Here is a 19,442-nt window from a genome sequence, read left to right on the forward strand (position 1 = left end):
TGAGACGTACCGGCAGGTGTTGCAGCAATTTAGGAACCATGATGGGTAAACAACAAACATTAATGCATAAGTTAAAAAAATAACAGGTGTGAACTCGTGCATGCGGTCTCTTGGTCACATGATCACACCTATAATAAAGCACGCAGCTGACACCGTCGACTCATCTCTCACTCGCAAACACCTCCAAAGGTGTGCAGCTGTTAGATTTCACAGATCCAATCTAGTAAAAAAATTGAACCGATGAAACTGAATCGCACTGACTGAAATTAACACCACTATTTATAAAGGTGAGGAGAAAAGTGGCAGGAAGGAGGGAACGGAGAAAAACGGGAGGTTAAATGAAAAGGGCCTCACAATTTCCGTCTGCTGCCCTTTCTCCATTGCTGATGGTCAGCTAATTGCAACCATTACTGTCACACGCGACGATGAGCGGAGAATTTAGAGGAAACAGAATCAAAAGAGTGAGAGAAGGACAGAGCGGTGAAGATGAAGGCAATTTTGACTGCGTGATGGAGGTACAAGAAAGGGTGGCAGGCAATTTCAACAGGCAATTTTGACATTGAAATAGAAGCTCTGGGCAAAACATTCTCATATGAAATATGGATGCTCTTAGAGTTTCTGTGTGTGTGTGTGTGTCTGTGTATGTGTAGCCATGCTGGTAGTGCACAGGGGAAGCCTCAGCTCTATAATACATTAGTCTCTTTGGGGACATGCCCTAATTAATGGCTTGACCTCCTAACGGGTAGCCCCCTTCTGCGAGTTAACATTTAGCAGCGCACCCTCCGGAGTTAGACTCTGAAGTGCATTTAATAAAAGAAGTGACAGTGACATTAATGAGACAGTCGAGACAAGTACAGGGCTTCGTTTTATTTTCCAACAATTTATATTCAGATTTTTTTTCCTTTTTTACACGTCTCACCTCAGAAGCGAGCGAGAGAGACAAATAATACAAAGCAACATAGAATTAAACTAAACCAAGAGAACAATTTAGACCAAAAAAATGCACAAACACACACACACACACACACTCGCGCATGCACACACACACACACATACACAAACAAACAGGCGTCAAATACACTGATCCTGTTTCTGGTCAAAGGCAACTGACTCCTGCTGCAGACTGCTCTGTCTCCGTGTATTTACACAAACAGTCCGCCCGTTAACGACTGCAGGAGAGGATGTCACGCCTGCTTTATCCATCAGCTCCGTGTGTGGTTCTCAATCCGTCAGGGTGAGATTTGGTTAGAAGAAAAAGTTCCCGTGAAGCTCCCTGGTTGTTCTGTGGTAAATGAACTGTGATCACATTTTATTTATTTATTTAAATGTTTGTTTTTGTCAACACCGTGTGTGCCCGTTGATTAGTGAGTGTCCATCAGTGCCGCTGTCCCTTCGTCCTCAGTTGGACTTGGACCAGATCTTGCCGCTGCCTCGCAGCCTGGACAGAAAACAAATACAAAACTCAGCTGGTGTTTCTTTTTTTATTTAAATAATTTGATGACTTACATGTTTACTTTCTGCTTGCTCTACTGAAGCAACAAATTACTGATGCAACCTGGGTGCAAAAGTGTCTTTATGCTAAAATTCCCAACACCAGTATTTACAGTTTTGTTTTTTTCGCAGTGGCACTGATCACAGTGGATTTTCTTCTTCTGCATATTTCGGCAAAGAGCAGATTTCTAATAATAACAGCTGCAGTATCAGTCCCATCCTTTAAATAGCTTCATAAAGAAATGGTGTCAAAACTCGTTTTCATTTGAGGATTGAGGTTAAGCTATCATTAATTTGGATTTTAAAACACTGAGTGGATCTTCATTTGAATGATGTGTGGTGCTGAGTGATGGAAATTACAGGGCTCTATGCTTCGTCAAAATGTGACAGGCAGCCAGAAAATAATCACTGCTCTCTGTTTGACAAGAACAACATAAACAGCAGCCAAGCAAAGCATCTCGGCCGGTCACTGGAGGGGGGAAATGGTTCTTTCAGGAAGGAAACACGCGGGGCGTTTGTATATCCACTGACATTTTACAATCCAGGACAGATGTGAAATTAGCCACTGGTAATTAGGCCGGATGGAAGCAGAACAGAAAGAGAGTTCCTGATAGCGGGGTTATGGTACCGCTGCAAAACACTAATGTGCATCTGATAATAAAGCTACTTCATGCAGACACACGCTCTGCACAGACAAGCCACTTACAGCAGCAGCTGGCTTTTTACTGTTTATTAGAAAAATGGAAACACGGTGGTTCTCGGCTGAATTAACTTTTGCTCTCTACAAGAAACCCGGACTAATGGCTTTAATTTAGTGTTTGAAGTAGTCTTTATAGTTTCATGCTTATAAGTAGGGATATACGTATTTATGAAGCACCTTTCAAAAATCACAGTTACAAAGTGCTTCAAAGAACAAAAGGAGGTGCAGCGATAAAACAAACGTAATGGAAAAAACCTCCATATGAAGCTTTTTGTTCCAATTTTGTGACTTGTAAAAATGAATTTCTTATTTGGATGGGGGAGGGAAGAACCTCAACAACAGAAACTTCATTTAAAAGCGTACCAACCAATTTGAATAAAATGCGTTCAATCTGTAAAATATTTAGCCATGAAAACAATAAATGCAATTTCTATGCAAACTCCTGGTGGGTGCTTTTGTATAACAAAATAAATAAATATGAAAGCAGCTCACTCAAAATACTCTGCTGCCCGCTACGTGCAACCACTACAAACACAGCGGGACGCCACTCACCCTTTCACCTTTGAGCTCTTTTTGCCTGGTTGTCTCGGTTCCTGAGAGGAAGCGGGGTCTCGTGGCTCGGCGGGTTGGTCTGCGTCCTGATTGGAGGCGGCTCCAGCTGGAGCGGGGCCTGACGACGGAGACGCGGCGCTGGCCTTTAACGTCTTCTGTAGATTTGAGACCTGGTGGAGAAGTGAAGAGAGAGGGTAAAAACTGAAAATTAAAGGGACGAGCGTGGGTGTCCTCTTGTGTTAGTGACACCAGGAGGCCGTGTCAAAAATATTTAGAACAACTGGTAACGTAAAACTCTTGTGTCTGGGCTGCTGTTGGTCCTTCAGCCTGCTGTGGAGAAGACAGCAGTCATAACAGACAAAGAACTTCTTTGTAGTGAAGTGAAACTGAGTTAAAAATGATTAAGACGGTCCACTGCGGCTGCTGTCTGTGTGTCTCGTGCTGATTGTTTGGTCTTTGATATTTTTCCCATCTTCTTTCCCCATTGCGCTGAACTCTGCTGTCCTGTTCAAGCCAAACTTTCAACCAATCAGCATTCTACCTACGTACAGCGTCACTGCTACATGTCTTTGTCGGCTGCACACCGAGAATGAAGAAAAGGATCTACACAAGCGGACAAACACACGTCAGGGAGCAGATCTTGTTTTTTTTGTGCATGTAAAAAGTTACAAAAACCAAACTCCACTCTAATTATCCTTTTATGGTCGCGTGCTGAATTTTGTAGGCTGGTGTACTGGCCGTGTTGGACACCAGAGTGTATGACCGTTTCTTTCTTTAGCGCCATTTCAATGATATAACAGTACAGGAGCTCAGAGATGGTCTGATTACAGAGTAGGAGATGCTGCAACAGCTTGAAAGCTTGCTTCCTACTTTAACTTCTTCTATTCCCATAACAGCACTGATGCTGAGAACATGAAAGTGACAACTGCAGTGTGTCAGGTGCACCTGAACCAAGAAGTGTCAACGATCACAGGACTGTGGTGACATCACAGTTGACGCACAAAAAACAAATGCTTAATAACAGGTTTTTCTTCCTCAGAAAACGTGTAGCTGAAAAGTCTCTTTTGTAGTTGAGGATTTTTTTCTTCCTGTTACTTATCTACATCACTGTAGATAAGAATGAACAACTGCCTCGGTCCCACATTAGTCTAAAGGGCCATATACAAATGGAAGCATTCGAGGGCCGCCGCGGAGTCCAAGCCTCGACTGACCGACTTATCACCTATCTAATGTTCGCTGACGATAGCGCCATTTTTGCCGAAGACGACACCGAGGCAACTCACATCCTCTATGACATCGCCCGGCACTCCAAACTGTACGGCCTCAAGGTTAACGCTGAGAAGACCAAAGTCCTGACCACCGACGGCTCACCAACAATCGTCCACCTTGATGGTGTGCAGATCAAACAAGTCCAACAATTTCAATATCTGGGGTCCCTCGTCGAGGAGAAGAAAGTGGCACCATCAGCGGAGATACGCTCCAGAATTGGGCAGGCGGCGGCAGCATTCGCTTCCCTGCGCTGGTGCGTCTGGAAGAAGAACAACATCTCATTGGCGACAAAGATCCGCCTTTACTGAACCCTGCCCATTCTACTTTACGGCGCAGAGACGTGGACAATGCTCAAACACGACCTGAGCAAGCTCAAAGTTTTCCAAATGCGTTGCCTTAGATGCATTCTCGGCGTTTCCCTTCGCGACCGTCATTCGAATGACACCATCCTCACCAGCTGCGGCAGCCAACCAACGATCGGCGACCTAATCCAGCGCTGCCAACTCCGTTGGTTTGGCCACATTTGTCGAATGGACCCGAGCCGCTACCACCATGGCCTTCTCTGGTTGACCCACCCCACCGATTGGAGGGTGCATCGAAATGCACCAAAGAAGACATGGATGAAACAAATCCAGGATGATTTGAAGGCCCTTCGACTTGACCTCAGGCAGGCAAGAACCATCGCCTTAGATCGAAAAGCGTGGAAGATAATCGTTGGTCAAGCAAGAGAACCTGCGGCACCTACAGCAGTGTACTGGTTGCGCGGCAGACCACCGCCGCTGGTCGCCCGCTAAGGACAAGAAGATATACAAATGGACGTGATGGTGAGAGGCAATGGACAGTGAGTTCTTAGGCCTGACCAGGAGGTATCCCACCCCTCTCCTACGACAACCTATGACAGGCTCCAGTTCTCCCGACTCTTCAAGTGGGACAGGTGGAGAGAACCAAATTCAGAGACTTGTAGAGATGACTGCCGAAATGACCGCAACACAAGATGCTCATTTATCCTGAACCAGAACCTGTAACATCCACTAGCAACCAGCTGTAAACAATGGGATTCAAAGCGATTCAGCTGATAAATCAATCACTTTAAATTCGGAGAGAGGTTATCTGTGTCTTCTAAGGTAATGAAGAGCCCGTGGATGACTTCTGGAGGGAACAGCCTGCATTTAGAAGCTTTAAAATAGATTTTGTATCAAAGGAAACTTATAAAAGCTTTTATGTTCCACTGATTGTAATAAGTTATCTTTAAATATCCACTCCTTGCCATCTTTTCACTTCTTCAAACATGCTTTGCTTTGTCGCCTCAAACCAGATTACTTATGCTTTCAGTAATTCAATCAGTTTTCTTCATCTCTTCTTTTAGTGGAGTGATTTATTGGATGATTTGTTTTCTATAAGGTTGCAATTTGTTTTCTTGTTTCTTCTTTTCTTTGTTGTGCTATTTTATTATGTTTCTTCTTCTGCACTTAAATATAAAATGTTACATCTCGAGCAGTTTAACCGCATGTAATAATTGTCAGCACAGTGCACGGCAAATGTGGCTAACACTGCAGTGTTGTTTACCTCTTCTGTTACTCTCTCTGCTTCCATAAACTGTATTTTAAAAGAGCCGAGTTCCCAATAAAGCAGTTCTCATTTACATACCTCTATTTTTCTCTTGTCAGACAACAGGACAAGCATGAAATAGTGACACAAACACGTCCCATTATACTGATGTTAAGCAGCCTTAACTGACAAGCCATTATCCGAGCTGCTGCACTGCTAAATCCTGATTTTATAACGACAATGATGTAACAAAACCACAATTCAGAAAAGTTAACGGCAATGTATAAGCTGCGATATTGTCCATATTTACATGTTAATCTCTCAGAGGAATGCGTTTAGTTAATCTTATGAAAACGCTGTTAACTTAAGCAGTCCGAGTCCACTCATGTGAACTGCAGGTAGAAGCAAGTTAAATTTAGGATGTTTTAAGACCTTTTCAAGAGAAAAAAAAAGAGACCAAGCATGGAAAGAGAATACACATTCATTCATTTTTGGCACGTTATCCATGGTTGTCTGTCTCTATGTGTTGACCCTGTGACAGACATCTTGTGGCGACCTGTCCAGGTCGTTCCTCGCCTCTTGCCCCGTGACAGCTGGGATAGGCTCCAGCGCCCCTCATAACCCTGATGGTGGCAGTGGGAATAGAGATTATTCCCACTGCCACCGATACATACAGGGTGTATGAGAAAGAATTATCGTGATTTATTTATCGTATTGACGCATGCTGTGAGTCCAGAGGGGCAACACATCGAACACTTATGAACATTGTTTATATTTTGTATGTAAAACTTTTATCAAACTAATTTTCCTATCGTTGCATGAACTGTTTTCTATAGATATAAGAACAGCCTCATATAAAACAGCCACATCTAAATATGCAGCAGTGGCAGAAACAGTGGTGTTGTCTCATCCATACTAAAGTCAACACTTTCAAAGGTCATCTTATAGTTAAAGTACACTAAGAACACTTTCACTTTAAGAACACTTTGAGGGCTTGATGCAGCTTAACTCTTTGTGAGCAAACGAACGCTTGTAAAAGGGTACGTCTGTGCCAAGAGAGCGGCTCGCCGGCACGACGAAAGCGAGGAAATGTTGATTTGGTAAGTAATTCCTAATTGGGGAGACTGGCCAGGTTTCAGAGTATGGACAGATGTGAAAGGGGAGTGGCAAATGTCGCCCAGCGGGTCAACAGAAGGTCAAAAATTCAATCCCGGGCTCTTCCATTTCACCTGTTGAAGTGTCCTTGGACAAGACACTGAAGCCCAGACTGCCACATACAGTCAGATGATGTGTTTTATGATTAGAAAGCTCTCAAAGCCTCTGCTGCTTGAATGTAGTTTTAATGTAAAAGGGATTTGAGTGCTCAGATGGAGTAAAGGAGTACTATGTTATTATTGGTCCATTTACATATGACACATGTACAGTTTGTTTAGTGAACATGTAAAACTATTCTACTTACCCCCAATGAGTCTGCAAATATCTGTAAGTCTACATTAAAACAACAGTGAGGTACCTACATGAATACAAAAACATGTTTGTGTAGCTGCATCTGTTCCTGTTCACACTGCCCATGAATGCCTTTGAAAGTCCCCTCTCACTTTTCCATGCAAATTTGCAGTGAAAAGTTTACGTGAGGCTTCGGCCTCTTTTCCACAGACAGGACTTTAACCTTGCTGAGCTGCTCTCTTGCACGGAGAGGGAGTTTTGTACTAAGACAGCTTTAACCTTGGAAGATGCCCACTTGATTTGTCAAGCTCGAGCTAGTTGGAGCAATCACACATCATCAGTGAATTTACTGTCTAAATCTGGCATGAATACTAATAATAGAGGGGTGTGTCAGTGCCTGTGTGACTGACAGCATCTAGCAGGCTGCCTGAGTGTTGATGAAGGGAACATGAGAAAAGTAAACAAACTTGCACCGTGGCTTCATGCCAGTCAATTTAATGCAAATCTCGAAAAAATGTAAAATAAAAATGCATTCATTATCTTTTCTATTTTTTAACCCCACCAAGCAATTCACAGAGCTGCGCTAACAGAGAATAAAAATGTTTAGTTTAACATCAGCTGGACATTTAAGGGACTGCAGGTTTTTACTGACACAAAGTGCATTAGAAAAGAAATCACTTTAAATGGCCGTTATGAAATTGTTAATCGCATTCCCACTGATTACAGACTGATTACAGAAATGAGGTTGCAAATAATGAAATATGCAGTCAGGGTGAAACTAGAATACCACAAATGGCTGGCAGGGAAAAAAGAGATAGTAGGAGATAGTAGCCAAGCGGAAAAGAGACAGAACTGAAGACTGAAGGGAGGAAGGACTTACTTCTGTTTCCACTTGGACTTTGACCTTTAGCTGGCTCTCTCTGTATTGGTTTGCCCTCGAGACTTGCTCCTCAATACCACACAGAACTGCCTCACAACCTGCACACCTGAGAGAGAACAAAAGCACGGAGTAAGAAAAACAGATAATTGAGACATAAATCTAAAGTGTGTCCACAGACACTTAGAGGTGATACTGACCACTCCTGCAGCGTGTTGATTATGTTTGGCAGCTCATTAGGGCCGAGGTCGCGACCCACGCTGCAGTCTACCTCCACCTGCTGGTTCCTCTGATCCAGTTTCCCCTGGATGATGTCGCAGTAAACAGCTTCAATCAGCAGGTCCTCGAGTTCCCGCACGTTCTTCAAATCGAGCTGATGCAGGAGCAGCGAGTACGGCAGGCACTGAGGGGAAAATAAAGAGAAGAGGAAAGTGTAGGTAAGCAGGCAGCTAATTTGATTCCACTTCAGTGCTCTGATGCAAAATGACTAAAAAAATGTTACAGTGAAAACGCTCATTTGTGTAAATGTCACTGCCAGAGGAAGATGAAAGGAGCTCAAAACTTTACAATCCTTCACTGGGCAATTAGTGAGTTCAAACCCACATGTAGGGAGAGCGGTGACACATTAAGGAGAAAAACAAGGGGGCAGGAGTGAAAAGAGGGATGTTAACGGACACAGATATTAAGTTAGAGGAGGAAGAAAAAAAAAAAGACAGCACTGGTGAGAATAATGAATCTATTATTTATCAGGAGCAGAGAAAAGAAAAGGGCACAAGGAGAGGTGCAGGACAGTGGAGAGATGCTGTAACAAACCACATAAGATGAATACTTTATCGTGGACATGGAGTGCTGGCACTGAAATTTCAAATGACACGAAGGGTACAAGTTGTGCTGGTAACTTTTCTTGAGAAATTAAGAGGCTCGTCTGTTGTTTTCCTCCAAATTTAGCTGATATATTTACAGCCACAAGCTTAGGATCACAGCCAACCTCACACGAGTGTTAAAAAGAAAAAGAGAAAAAAAAATCTGATTATGAGCCCGAGGAAAATAGCAAAGCCATCTAAAAGCAGAATTGCCCACATATCATTTATATCAGGGCTTGCTTTATGACGCCTGCAGCAAATTTATTTTCTAAGATTGAGACAAAGAAAACAAAAATCAATACAACACCACAGCTCATCTGCACTTTTATGTAAAACCTGGACGAGAGAATAATGGACCTGTACCTTGAGGTTGGAAGCCAAACTGATGATTGACAGATGACGGAGTTTGTTTCTCTGTGCCGGGGTCAGCTCGGGAAGTGAGGCTGCTCTCTCTGCAGCAGCAGACGAGAATAATAATACACAAAAAAACAAATAGAAACACAATGGGAAACATTTACCAGAACAGTGTGTAAGTGTTACTTTACAGAGGGTCAAACAGCCACACATAATAGAAGCAAAACTTATTACTATGAAGTGTAATGTTACACAGCGAGGTGCAGGTGAGTGTGGAGCTGTTTAAGCAGTCAGAGAACGGAGTCGGGAGGAAGTCCATTTCCTGCAACTGTGCCTCCTGCTGACTCGCTACCCTGGTGACAGGACTCACGCCCCCTGAGACGGCAGCTCTGACAGCTCCTCTAAGGGATCCACTACACAGCTCTATGAAAGTAAATGTGCTCCCTGGCGGCAAGTCTCAAAAGGGAAAGAACAATAAAGTAGGCTACAATCTTTTTTTCCAGGCTATTGGTTGATCTTCAGTACATAATTAGTCATAATTAGGATTCCACTTCTACTTGAAGCTTCCTGGTGTGTTACGCAGAAAGCAATTTAAGTTGGAAAAGATTTGTTTACAGTCTGTTTGTGGCACAGACAATCATCAGTCTAAATAGGCTGAGGTACTCCAGCAATTTTTATCCATGAACCACCTGCCTGCAGCATTTCAGGTGAGGGTGTTTAAAGCCTCTGTGTCAAGGTGCCTGCCTTGAAGCAAAGAAATACGGCTCATAATAAAAGAGTTGCAGGGCCACCCTATTACTTATTTACATTGTGCTGCCGCTGCAATACCTTTGTAGTCGCAGTAGGTTCCATAGGCAAAGAGGTTCAGGAGCTGGTACACCGGTGCATGAGGACCATTCTCCAGCTGTGGTTTGGAGAGAAGATGAAAGAGAAAATGATGTGGCAGAATATTGTAAGTAATGAGACTCTCTACGTAAGAGCTATTCAACGGCATTTTATCCATGGACAGAGCAGAGGTGTTTCTGTGAGTCAGTAAAAAAGAAAGAAACACAAAAAAAGACCTGACGGGTATACTCAAATGTGTTAGGACTATTCTGCATTCATACCAGGCTCCAAAATCCATCTCTGGCGATCTGTGGGTCATTCCATCTCAGTTTATAATAAAAAAAAGAAGTTCCCACATGACAGTTTCACAGTTTTGCCTGAAAAGATTCCAGGTAAAGATGCACTATTTAGCAGGAATTATGCTGGATTTCAGCTCCCTAGTGACATTAATTTTTGCAGAAAAAATACTTTAAGTTATGAAAGGTTTTAGATGTTTTATAGCATAATTTTTGAGCGGCAACTTTAAAATTCTAGAAAATTACTTGAGCTGTGTCCTTCAAATATTTCAGAGTAAATATCTGGTGCTGACTCTCTGACTCTCAGGAGTGAAGCTCAGGTTAACAAAGAATGATGGATGTTTGAAGCATCATAAATATTTGGATGCCTAATCGCTTTCAATTTGGAGTCCTGAAGAAACTGCAAGTTCACGTAGGGATAAGTAGGGGCTTATATTTTCTTTATAACTTCTCATATACAAGACATAAAATATTCTTTAAATCAGTCCAGATCAGCTGAATAGTTTCACTGATATTCAAGCTTGAATATGGAAAACAAAACCACATTTTCATTCAACTTCACTGTGATATTTCCCAGGTATGACCCGATGTACCAAATCTAAATTACCTTTTTGGAAAGAGGACATTTCTGCTAATAACATATCAAAATTTGCCCCAGTATGAATTTTGAAATACCCATCTTTATGTATGGCAGTTGAGGATTATAATAAATTCAAATATTTCTAAAATTTACTGGATCTAAGACAAAGGGCCTAAATTTCACCCGCTGCCTTTCATTTTTAATAGCCGAGATAAAATTTGAGAGATTGTCCTTATCAGATTATTGGCTACAGAGATACTCGGGCTTCAAAAGTGCATTTTAACATTCTTATTTAAGTATTTCCAAGATATAATTTTCAATCACTTGATCATAAAGTCTCAGTAATTCAGCTAATGACATTTTTTTTCAAAGAAATTATAAATACTACACCAACAGCATTTAATTCATTTGAAGAAATATAATATAACACCACATGCATTCACATGCATGAATTCTGCTACCTGTATAGCTTGCATCATCAACGTTAATGAAACAAGTTATCTTCAATAGCAGAATGTAACTAAAAGTTGAATTCCTTCATGGAAGTCTCAGCCTTTTTATGTCATCCTCCTTAATTACATATCTGCATCCAGTGTACCAGGAACTCCTGCCTGTAATCATGTGCTTATGGTACTGAGCACACATCCTCTCTTCTTGGCTAGAAAAAAAACAAACTTCCTGCTGGGCCCTGAAGGTGCATAAATTAAATTAAAACATGTTGCTCGGCTTCTGAAACAATCTTTGGCTCCCGTACATAAATTTAAGAGTGTCAAAAAAAAAGAAAAAGAAAACACCTCATACTGAGAAAATGAGACAGAAAACCATCACAAATTTTGATATATTATTAACAGAAACCTTCTCTTTCTAAAAAAGGTAATTTGGATTTTGGTACATGGAGGCATACCTGGGGAATGTCACACTGAAGTTGGATGAAAATGTGTTTTTTTTCTCTCTCCACCTATGCTGAAGCTTGAACATCAGTGAAACCATTCACCCGATCTTTTAAAGAATATTATATGCCTTATGTATGAGAAGCTATAAACAAATTATCAGCCCTCTACTCTCCCCTTCCAGAATTTGTAGTTTCTACAAGCCTTCAAATCTGCTGTCAGAGATTAGACATCCAAGTATTTATGACACTTCAAGCTGCCATCATTCTATGTTAATTTAAGCTACACCCCCGACAGTCCATATTAATATCGTCATGGTACCAGATATTTCCTCTGAAAAATCTAGCTCAAGTAATTTTCTAGATAAATGAACTTTAAAATATCCCCTCAAAAAAAGATGCCAGAAAAACGTCTGACAGCAGGGACCTGAAATTTAGCATAATTCCTATTAAGAGACTATCTTTGCCCTAGCAAATCTGAGATGGTCAGGTGGGAGGCATATGATGAACTGACACAGAATGACCCCCGTCTAATATTTCCTGGTCCTTAACATTTAAATAGTAATCACATCCATCCATTTCCTCACCAGGGTTTTTTCTTGGCTCAGAGTTGGCCTCAGGCAGGTGACTACACACAGCATGATAAGGAAGATCGCCTGGTACAGTTACCTTATACCTTATGTGGCCATTTAATAAACAAACGTGTCAATTATATTTTAATTAATAAAAACCTGGCTAAAACATGCATGTTAAACAGTCGGGTACTAACATAGTGCTTTTCTACTAAATCTGATCACTCTTTGCTACTCCAAGCCTCATCCACCTGAAACACACACATTCATACAAGTGCTTTCATCGTTCACACACTTACACTCTGATGGATGAGGGCAACTCTGCAGTCAGTTTCTTGCCCAAGGATACTTTGACAGGCAGGTTAAAGGAGACAGGGATCGAACCACTAGCAATTAGCAGACAACCTGCTCTACCTCCTGATGCACAGCTTCCCCATGGTTTAAAAAAAATATTTTAATATAACTTTAAAAAAAAAAAAGAAAGAGGGCAGGTGAAATTCTTCTTTGTTAATGTCCAGCTGCTCTATTGCAGAAATCCTATTCCATTTCAAACCATTTTCCCTGTCCTTATAAATAACTGGAGGCCATCTATTAAATTTAACAGAAATTATAGGGGGGAAAGGAATGACCGCAGTGGCCCTTCGTCTGACTTCTGTAATTGCCTACGTCGATTTGAGTGTTGTGCATGTCTGGAAAGTAGCTAAGAGGAAAGGAAAATATTCACTGCTGTTAAAAATACAAATATTGTCTGATGAAAAGAGAACACTTGTCTTTGTCCTGCCAGAGGAAAATCACAATAGAACTGAATAAACTCACACAGGATGTTTGGAATAGATCATTGTGTAAATAGATGCACAGTTAAAAAACAGTGAGGGGAAAAAACACAGAGGTAAATATTTGTTTAGGCTGTTGTATTGTTGCTCTTCTGTCTAAACTGACTCCAAACTGACATTTTTAATTTCCTGTGGTATTTATCACTTTGTCTGAACTGTTCAGAAATCTCAACTTTAGCTTTTTTCTCTTGTCTTTTTATTGCAATCTGTTAGTTAAAATGTCCTCTGCTATATTTCTTTAGGACTGCTTGTCTTCATTTTTTTTCACCTTGGTATGGTTCTTTATTAAATAAGGACAAATGCAATTTATCTGTTTAGCTCCTAAAAAAGGGTCTCAAATATTCTTAGCAAATATTCCCGCTGGTCTGGCTTTTTCTCCATCCTTTTCACGGCTTAACTTAAGTAATGGATGAATGTTTCTGCTAAATCACACTCTCCTTTAAAAGCAGCATTTCGCTTCAAAAACAGGGTATTAGCTGTGTGTATGTAACGTGTTATCCTGCACTTTATGGTGCCTTCAGGAGCTCGATGCTTATTATGTGTTGTTGTGTTGATCGGAGGGTGAGTTCTGATTTCAGTCACTGGAACATAACTGTGGTGTTTTTCCACTTGCACGGATGGCAAATGTGATTCAGTTTGTAAACACTTGCAATCATACTACACACAAGCTGTGCAGCCACTGGTTTGGCTGATCAGCTTCTTCTTGTATTCATTAAAGGACATTTTTGTAATTTCCCTCTGCAGTTTTTAACTTAAACTCTCACCACCAGGGGGCAGCATTAAGACAGGAAGGTCTGCCATTTACCTGGCCAAAACTGTAAATAAGACTGTGCTTAATCATTTTTCTGGTTAAGTGATTAAGCTTAAAGGTTATAGTGACTTACTGCATAATCTTGTGGGACCAGCTTGGCTCTAGTTCATCTTCAGTTTATACATCTTCAGGAAATTGACTTGTTAAGTCTGACATCATTATCACTTCAGGATCCAAAAGCTCCTTCAGGTCCAAAAAGCAAACAAGCACTGAGGCACCACTGAGTTAAAAATGGTGCAAATTCTTTCAGCTCCAATAAAATTATCAGTGTGGTTGTTCTCTGTGGTGTTGTTGGTATCTTTAGTTAGTTTTGGAAGAATTTATTGATGGTGCATTTAAACACAAGACTTAACTAATAATGATTTTCATTCATGCCAGGACTGACAATATCCCAAAGGGCAGAGTGTGTGGATAAAGCGTGAGGAAAGAGCATTTACCTCTCTGACATTAGGCAGCTCCAAGATGTCAGAGAAAACATAGAGGCCTGGGGTCTCCAGCAGAGAGCTGACAGCCTGGGCCAGTGCTGAGCCTGACAGAGACAGGAGCTGCTCCACCTCCATCTGATGCCGGGAGGACACAGGTACCAGAAACACAGTTAGCAGGTTAGACGAGACAAGGATACTACAGAGACAAGGATGAGCTGCAGAGCAATCACGATAAGAATCAAAGAGATATCCTCTCTTATTGCCTTAGCTCTGCCACTTTATTAAAGCCCTCTGGGGACATCATATCAAAATCTTTGAAAAACACAAGAACAAGAACTACAATGGTCTATTAATGAAGCCTCAGACCCCACAGCATCTGCGTGCAATGCCATGCCCTTGTCAAACCTTGCAGCCACTCGTCACTTGTTGAAAATATATCTATATAAATGAACAATACTCACTCTAATTTAATGTCCAACAGCCAAGGGCTCTTGACCAAAGCACTTAACCCTCAAACTGCCTGGAGAGCTCCTCAGACACTGAAAGAGCAGCTTAACTGGGCAGTACCAAAGCAGGCAACAAGTGAAACGAATGTGAAGCAGGGCATGTATATTCATCAGCCCACTCCCTCAATAGAAATACGATGCAAATGCACTTTGGGCTGAAGGCAGCACCAGAATAATTACCTAAGTACTGACATGAATCTATCTGCGCCTCAAGCAGACACTTAAAATCTGGAAAGAAAACAAACAACCTAATAAACATCCAGGACCATACCCCGATCTAACCCGTCATATTTAATGTTTTCTTTACATTCTCTAGTTATAAAAATCTAAATGTATGCCAGTTTGATCCCACTTCCTCCTGATTCAAATGAGCCTCAACTGAGCAACTGATGGGATATTTTAAGATCTTAATCCCAGTAGACACATCCTGGGACACAAGGGAAGTTGGTATTACAGATGCATGATTAAATTATTGCAGTTGCATCATACTGGCATCATTACCTTAGGCCACTTCCTAAAATTTATGCAACAGTGTCTGGATACCCATTGTGGTGCTAATACTACTCTGCCTGCTTCTGCTGATGGCACCAATATAGTATCTTATCCCCATAAATTGGACACATTTAGATGCACATTTTCTGTATGTCGCCCCATCGCATCATCATTGAGGAGGTGCACAAAGTGCACATTAACAGATGAGCTGAAAAGGTGAGTGGACATGCGATTTAATCAAACAAGTTAACCTACACCGTGCTTTAGAAACACCGCCCCTCATACTTTCAGGGCTTTCTAAAAGTCAAATCAAGCTCGAAGTGTGAGGCTGAACGGGATCCATCTGTATACCTCAACTGAATTTAAAAGATGGCCAAAACTGGTTGCATATCAGTGAGAGGTGGCATGAGGAATTTGTTGATCTGCTCAATATGAGAGATGCAGCTGTCCAGACACAAGATACTGTGATATAATAAACATGAATAAAACAGAAAAAACCCCACTGTCATTCATGAATAAATTTAAACGGACAGACAGCTGCAAATTAAGATACGTGGTTTTAACAAAGACCTTAGGTAATGCCTGTATTATTCTTTTTAACAACTTATCCTTAATTTTGCCTATTCTTTTACTTTAATTGTGTATTAATGTTAATACAATGTCCCTGTCCTACCATATTCAGGCATTACAAGTCCTACTCAAAACATTCAGTTCTTTAGCTATTGTTATTGCTGAGAGGAGCTCTATATTTGGACAGCTAGAAAATCAAAGTGACTAAGACAGTTTATTAAATAATAAAAAGTCTATACTGCAAGCAGAAGAAATACAAAATTGAATTTTGGAGCTGCAAGCTTCCACTGTTTTCTAATACCCCGAACTCACTAAACAGCTCCCTGTGCTATAGACTTTGCATCGCAACCAAGACACATGCTGAAGGTCACTGCAAACCACTGCTAAGGCTTGAGTTTTTGTTTTGACACTTCACATAGTCAGCTTCTTATTAAATGCTGAGGCAAACTGAGCCATAAAAACACAGAGGTTACAGCCTGTGCAAATACTAAAAACCTAAAACAAAGAACAGAAGCTTAAATCATTTTAAAGCTACTTAAAGGAAAATAACTGATGAGACGTTTGGTTCTAGATTAACTAAGACCATATGGACAGAGGACAGAAATTATCACGATGTGACAATAAAGTTGTTTGTTTTGGTTAGGTGGGGTTTGTGTCCTCTTTACCTTTCTGCAGGCAACTTTGGGAGCTGCATATGTTTTATGTTTGACTGCTGTCTAGACCAGGGTCACTGCATATAAACACATTGATTTGTGTCATTTTAACAGCATTTTTGAGCCCTCATAATCTCTTAAGTACAGGAGGAGCTGTAGCATGAAATTTTCTGGGCTGAAAAACAAATTTAACATCGAGTGAAGAACTGCAACCAAATTAACTTTACACCCACTCCAAGTGTCACCATCTAAGGCTAAAATCAATTTTTTGTTTAGCACAGTTTCTTCTGTAACCAACTTTGAGGATCATCATGGGATATATCACTGTTCAAATAACTAAACTGCATCAATGTAATGTCTATCACATAGAATAACAGAAACAAACACTGGTACCTAGGGCTGCTCGATTATGGCAAAAATGATAATCACGATTATTTTCACTGAAATTGAGATCACGATTATTTGACGATATTTATTTAACCCTTTAAGACCTACTATAGAACCAAGTCCACCAGAGCTTATATTATTTTTTTTACATGCTGTAGTGCCATTTGTGGGAGCATTTCAAGTTGCTATACATCAATACAACTGTTATAGCCCATATTTTAATAATATGTATGCATTAAGTCCATAGTAATTACATAAATTGCAAAAAAGTGCAATAAACTACAAAAAAAATTGAAAATCGCTTTTGTTTACATATATTTCTACTTGGAGAAATTTAAGAGGCTTATCCCTCAAAACTTTAAATACAATAAAGTTGCAAAAAATAGTTTACAACAACAGGAAATTTATTTTGAGTGTCTTCATAGTTTTATTTTGGAGATACAGCAATTTTTAGATACTGCAGGAAAAACAAAAAACAATCCTATGATGCAAATTTGCAAAGAAAACAGCAGGTGCATCATTTCACTGTGGGAAGTGTTACGAACAGCTGATAGGAACGGCAAAGCGTGTTTCTGGAATATTATGTTTTTGTTCCTGCAAGCGCTTTTTATGCAATTTTTGCAAAGCTATATGTGGAACGAAACCGTGACCGAGGACAAGCTGATGGCATCAGATGTAAGTACAACTCCTCCGGTTTCATATGCAAAACAAATTATTGCACTAGCTTACACGGTTCAGGTTCTACAGGGATTTAAAAATAGTTACGCAAAACGGAGCATGCTGCTCTGACCGGCTTTAAAGGGTTAACAATGACTTTAAAAAAATAATATAAAATAGTGTGCAACACCACTGAAGTTTTTTTTTTTAAACTCTCTTTTCAACCAACGGCAGTCACTCTCCAAATAACTTCTGCTTAGCTTTCCGAGCTTCCCTCGGGTCCTCTTAATCAGCGGTCTCCAACCTTTTTTGCGCCACGGACCGGTTTATGCCCGACAATATTTTCACGGACCGGCCTTTAAGGTGTCGCGGATAAATTAGGGAGGGGCTAATAATCGGCTCAGTCATTTTTAATGATCGTTGAAAGCCCAGATCGTAATCGTGATTAAAATTCGATTAATTGAGCAGCCCTACTGGTACCCAGAAAGAAACTTCAGGAAGTGCATTTTGGATAAACTCTCAAGGGTTATACCACTGTGTAAGCTATCTGGCTGAACAAGCTATGAAAGCTATATACCTACATTTTGGTACCAGATTCATTTTTAGATGCTACTCAAACTACATGCTTTATATCAGTGCAAATTTTCACCCACTGAGGGCTTGAAAAAAAGACTTTTTCATAGTGTGAAGGTAAATTTAGCATATGTTCTTAGAATATTGAATGGTCATTAATAAAAAAGAATCTGTTTATTCGGAGAGGCTCAGGTGGGAGACACTCACTGAATTTATCGTTGAATGACCCACCAACCTGATTAGCATGTTTGCTGTTTCTCAATGCTAATGTTTTCTTTCTACCCTTTCCCCAACCAGTAGAGACAGATGGCAGCCCTCACTGAACCAGTCTGGTTCTCTCTGAGGTTTCTTCCTGCTAATAAGACCCCCTACTGTGCTTGCTCAAATGAAAATTGTTGTGCTTTACTTTAAACTACCGTATTTTCCGCACTATAAGGCGCACTTAAAATCCTTTAACTTTCTCAAAAATTGACAGTGCGCCTTATGTATGAATTCTGGTTGTGCTTACGGACCTCGAACCGATTTTATGTGGTACACAGTGCTCAAAAATCTGTCAAAAAATGTTTTAGTATGACTTAAGCTATGAAGCCGCACAGCTTGATGGATTGTTGGAGCATTATGGCTACCATAGTCAGGAGCCTCGCGGAGTAATCTGGGTACAAAACTCCGTCCGCATCAGGTCCCAAAGTCAGACGAACACTGCAGCATCACCGAGAGTTATAAACTGTCTAAATTCTTTCCTCTGTAATAAAATGATCAGTGTTGCTGCTTTACCGGGTGTAACAGTTAAGTTTAACATCCAGGCATCCATGAAAACAGAATTTATTACATTTAACGAAGTTAGAAATTATCAGGAAGTTAGCTCGCTAGTTTCCACCTAAACAAGATATACCATGTTCTGACAGAGAGATTTCTGAAAAAATTAAAATGTACAGCTCTGCTATCACTTCCAACATAAGTGAAGACAGAAAACTAAACAGCAGTGATGTTTGTAGCGTTACTGAAGTTGGGCTAGATGGTATATAATGATGTGCTACATGATCGCTAGCGGCACAGCTATGCTAGCATAACATAAACAGTAAAGCTGGAATGTTAACGCTTGTTTCGCTTAATGCGCCTTATAATCCGGTGCGCCTATGTATGGAAGCAGACCCGTTCATCGACAGTGCACCTTATAATCCAGTGCGTCTTATGGTCCGAAAAATATGGTAGTTACTATTCTGAAATCCCCTGAGATTACTTGTGTTATAATTTTAGTAAGTAAGTAAGTAAA

The 19,442-nt window shown here is 40.6% G+C and overlaps 1 protein-coding gene across 2 annotated transcripts in view; it reads right to left on the bottom strand.

The window, feature by feature from the left end:
• Nucleotides 1-834: 834 nt before the first annotated feature.
• Nucleotides 835-19,442, bottom strand: part of cops7a (COP9 constitutive photomorphogenic homolog subunit 7A) — a 21,391-nt gene continuing 2,783 nt past the window's right edge. Inside the window, exons 2-8 of one of the 2 annotated variants that reach the window (XM_005731869.2) lie at nt 14,344-14,466; nt 9,929-10,004; nt 9,110-9,198; nt 8,084-8,286; nt 7,887-7,992; nt 2,752-2,913; nt 835-1,438 (exon numbers count right to left, since the gene is read on the bottom strand). In XM_005731869.2, the coding sequence (XP_005731926.1) occupies nt 1,376-1,438; nt 2,752-2,913; nt 7,887-7,992; nt 8,084-8,286; nt 9,110-9,198; nt 9,929-10,004; nt 14,344-14,466 (822 nt within the window). In that variant the 3' untranslated portion in view covers nt 835-1,375. Of the gene's footprint in view, nt 1,439-2,743; nt 2,914-7,886; nt 7,993-8,083; nt 8,287-9,109; nt 9,199-9,928; nt 10,005-14,343; nt 14,467-19,442 lie in introns of both variants that reach the window. The other variant, XM_013910568.1, reaches the window with a different exon arrangement.

The sequence above is a fragment of the Pundamilia nyererei genome, unplaced genomic scaffold, assembly GCF_000239375.1.
Source record: "Pundamilia nyererei isolate P.nyererei 1_Seehausen unplaced genomic scaffold, PunNye1.0 scaffold00045, whole genome shotgun sequence".
In the NCBI taxonomy this organism is placed as follows: domain Eukaryota; kingdom Metazoa; phylum Chordata; class Actinopteri; order Cichliformes; family Cichlidae; genus Pundamilia; species Pundamilia nyererei.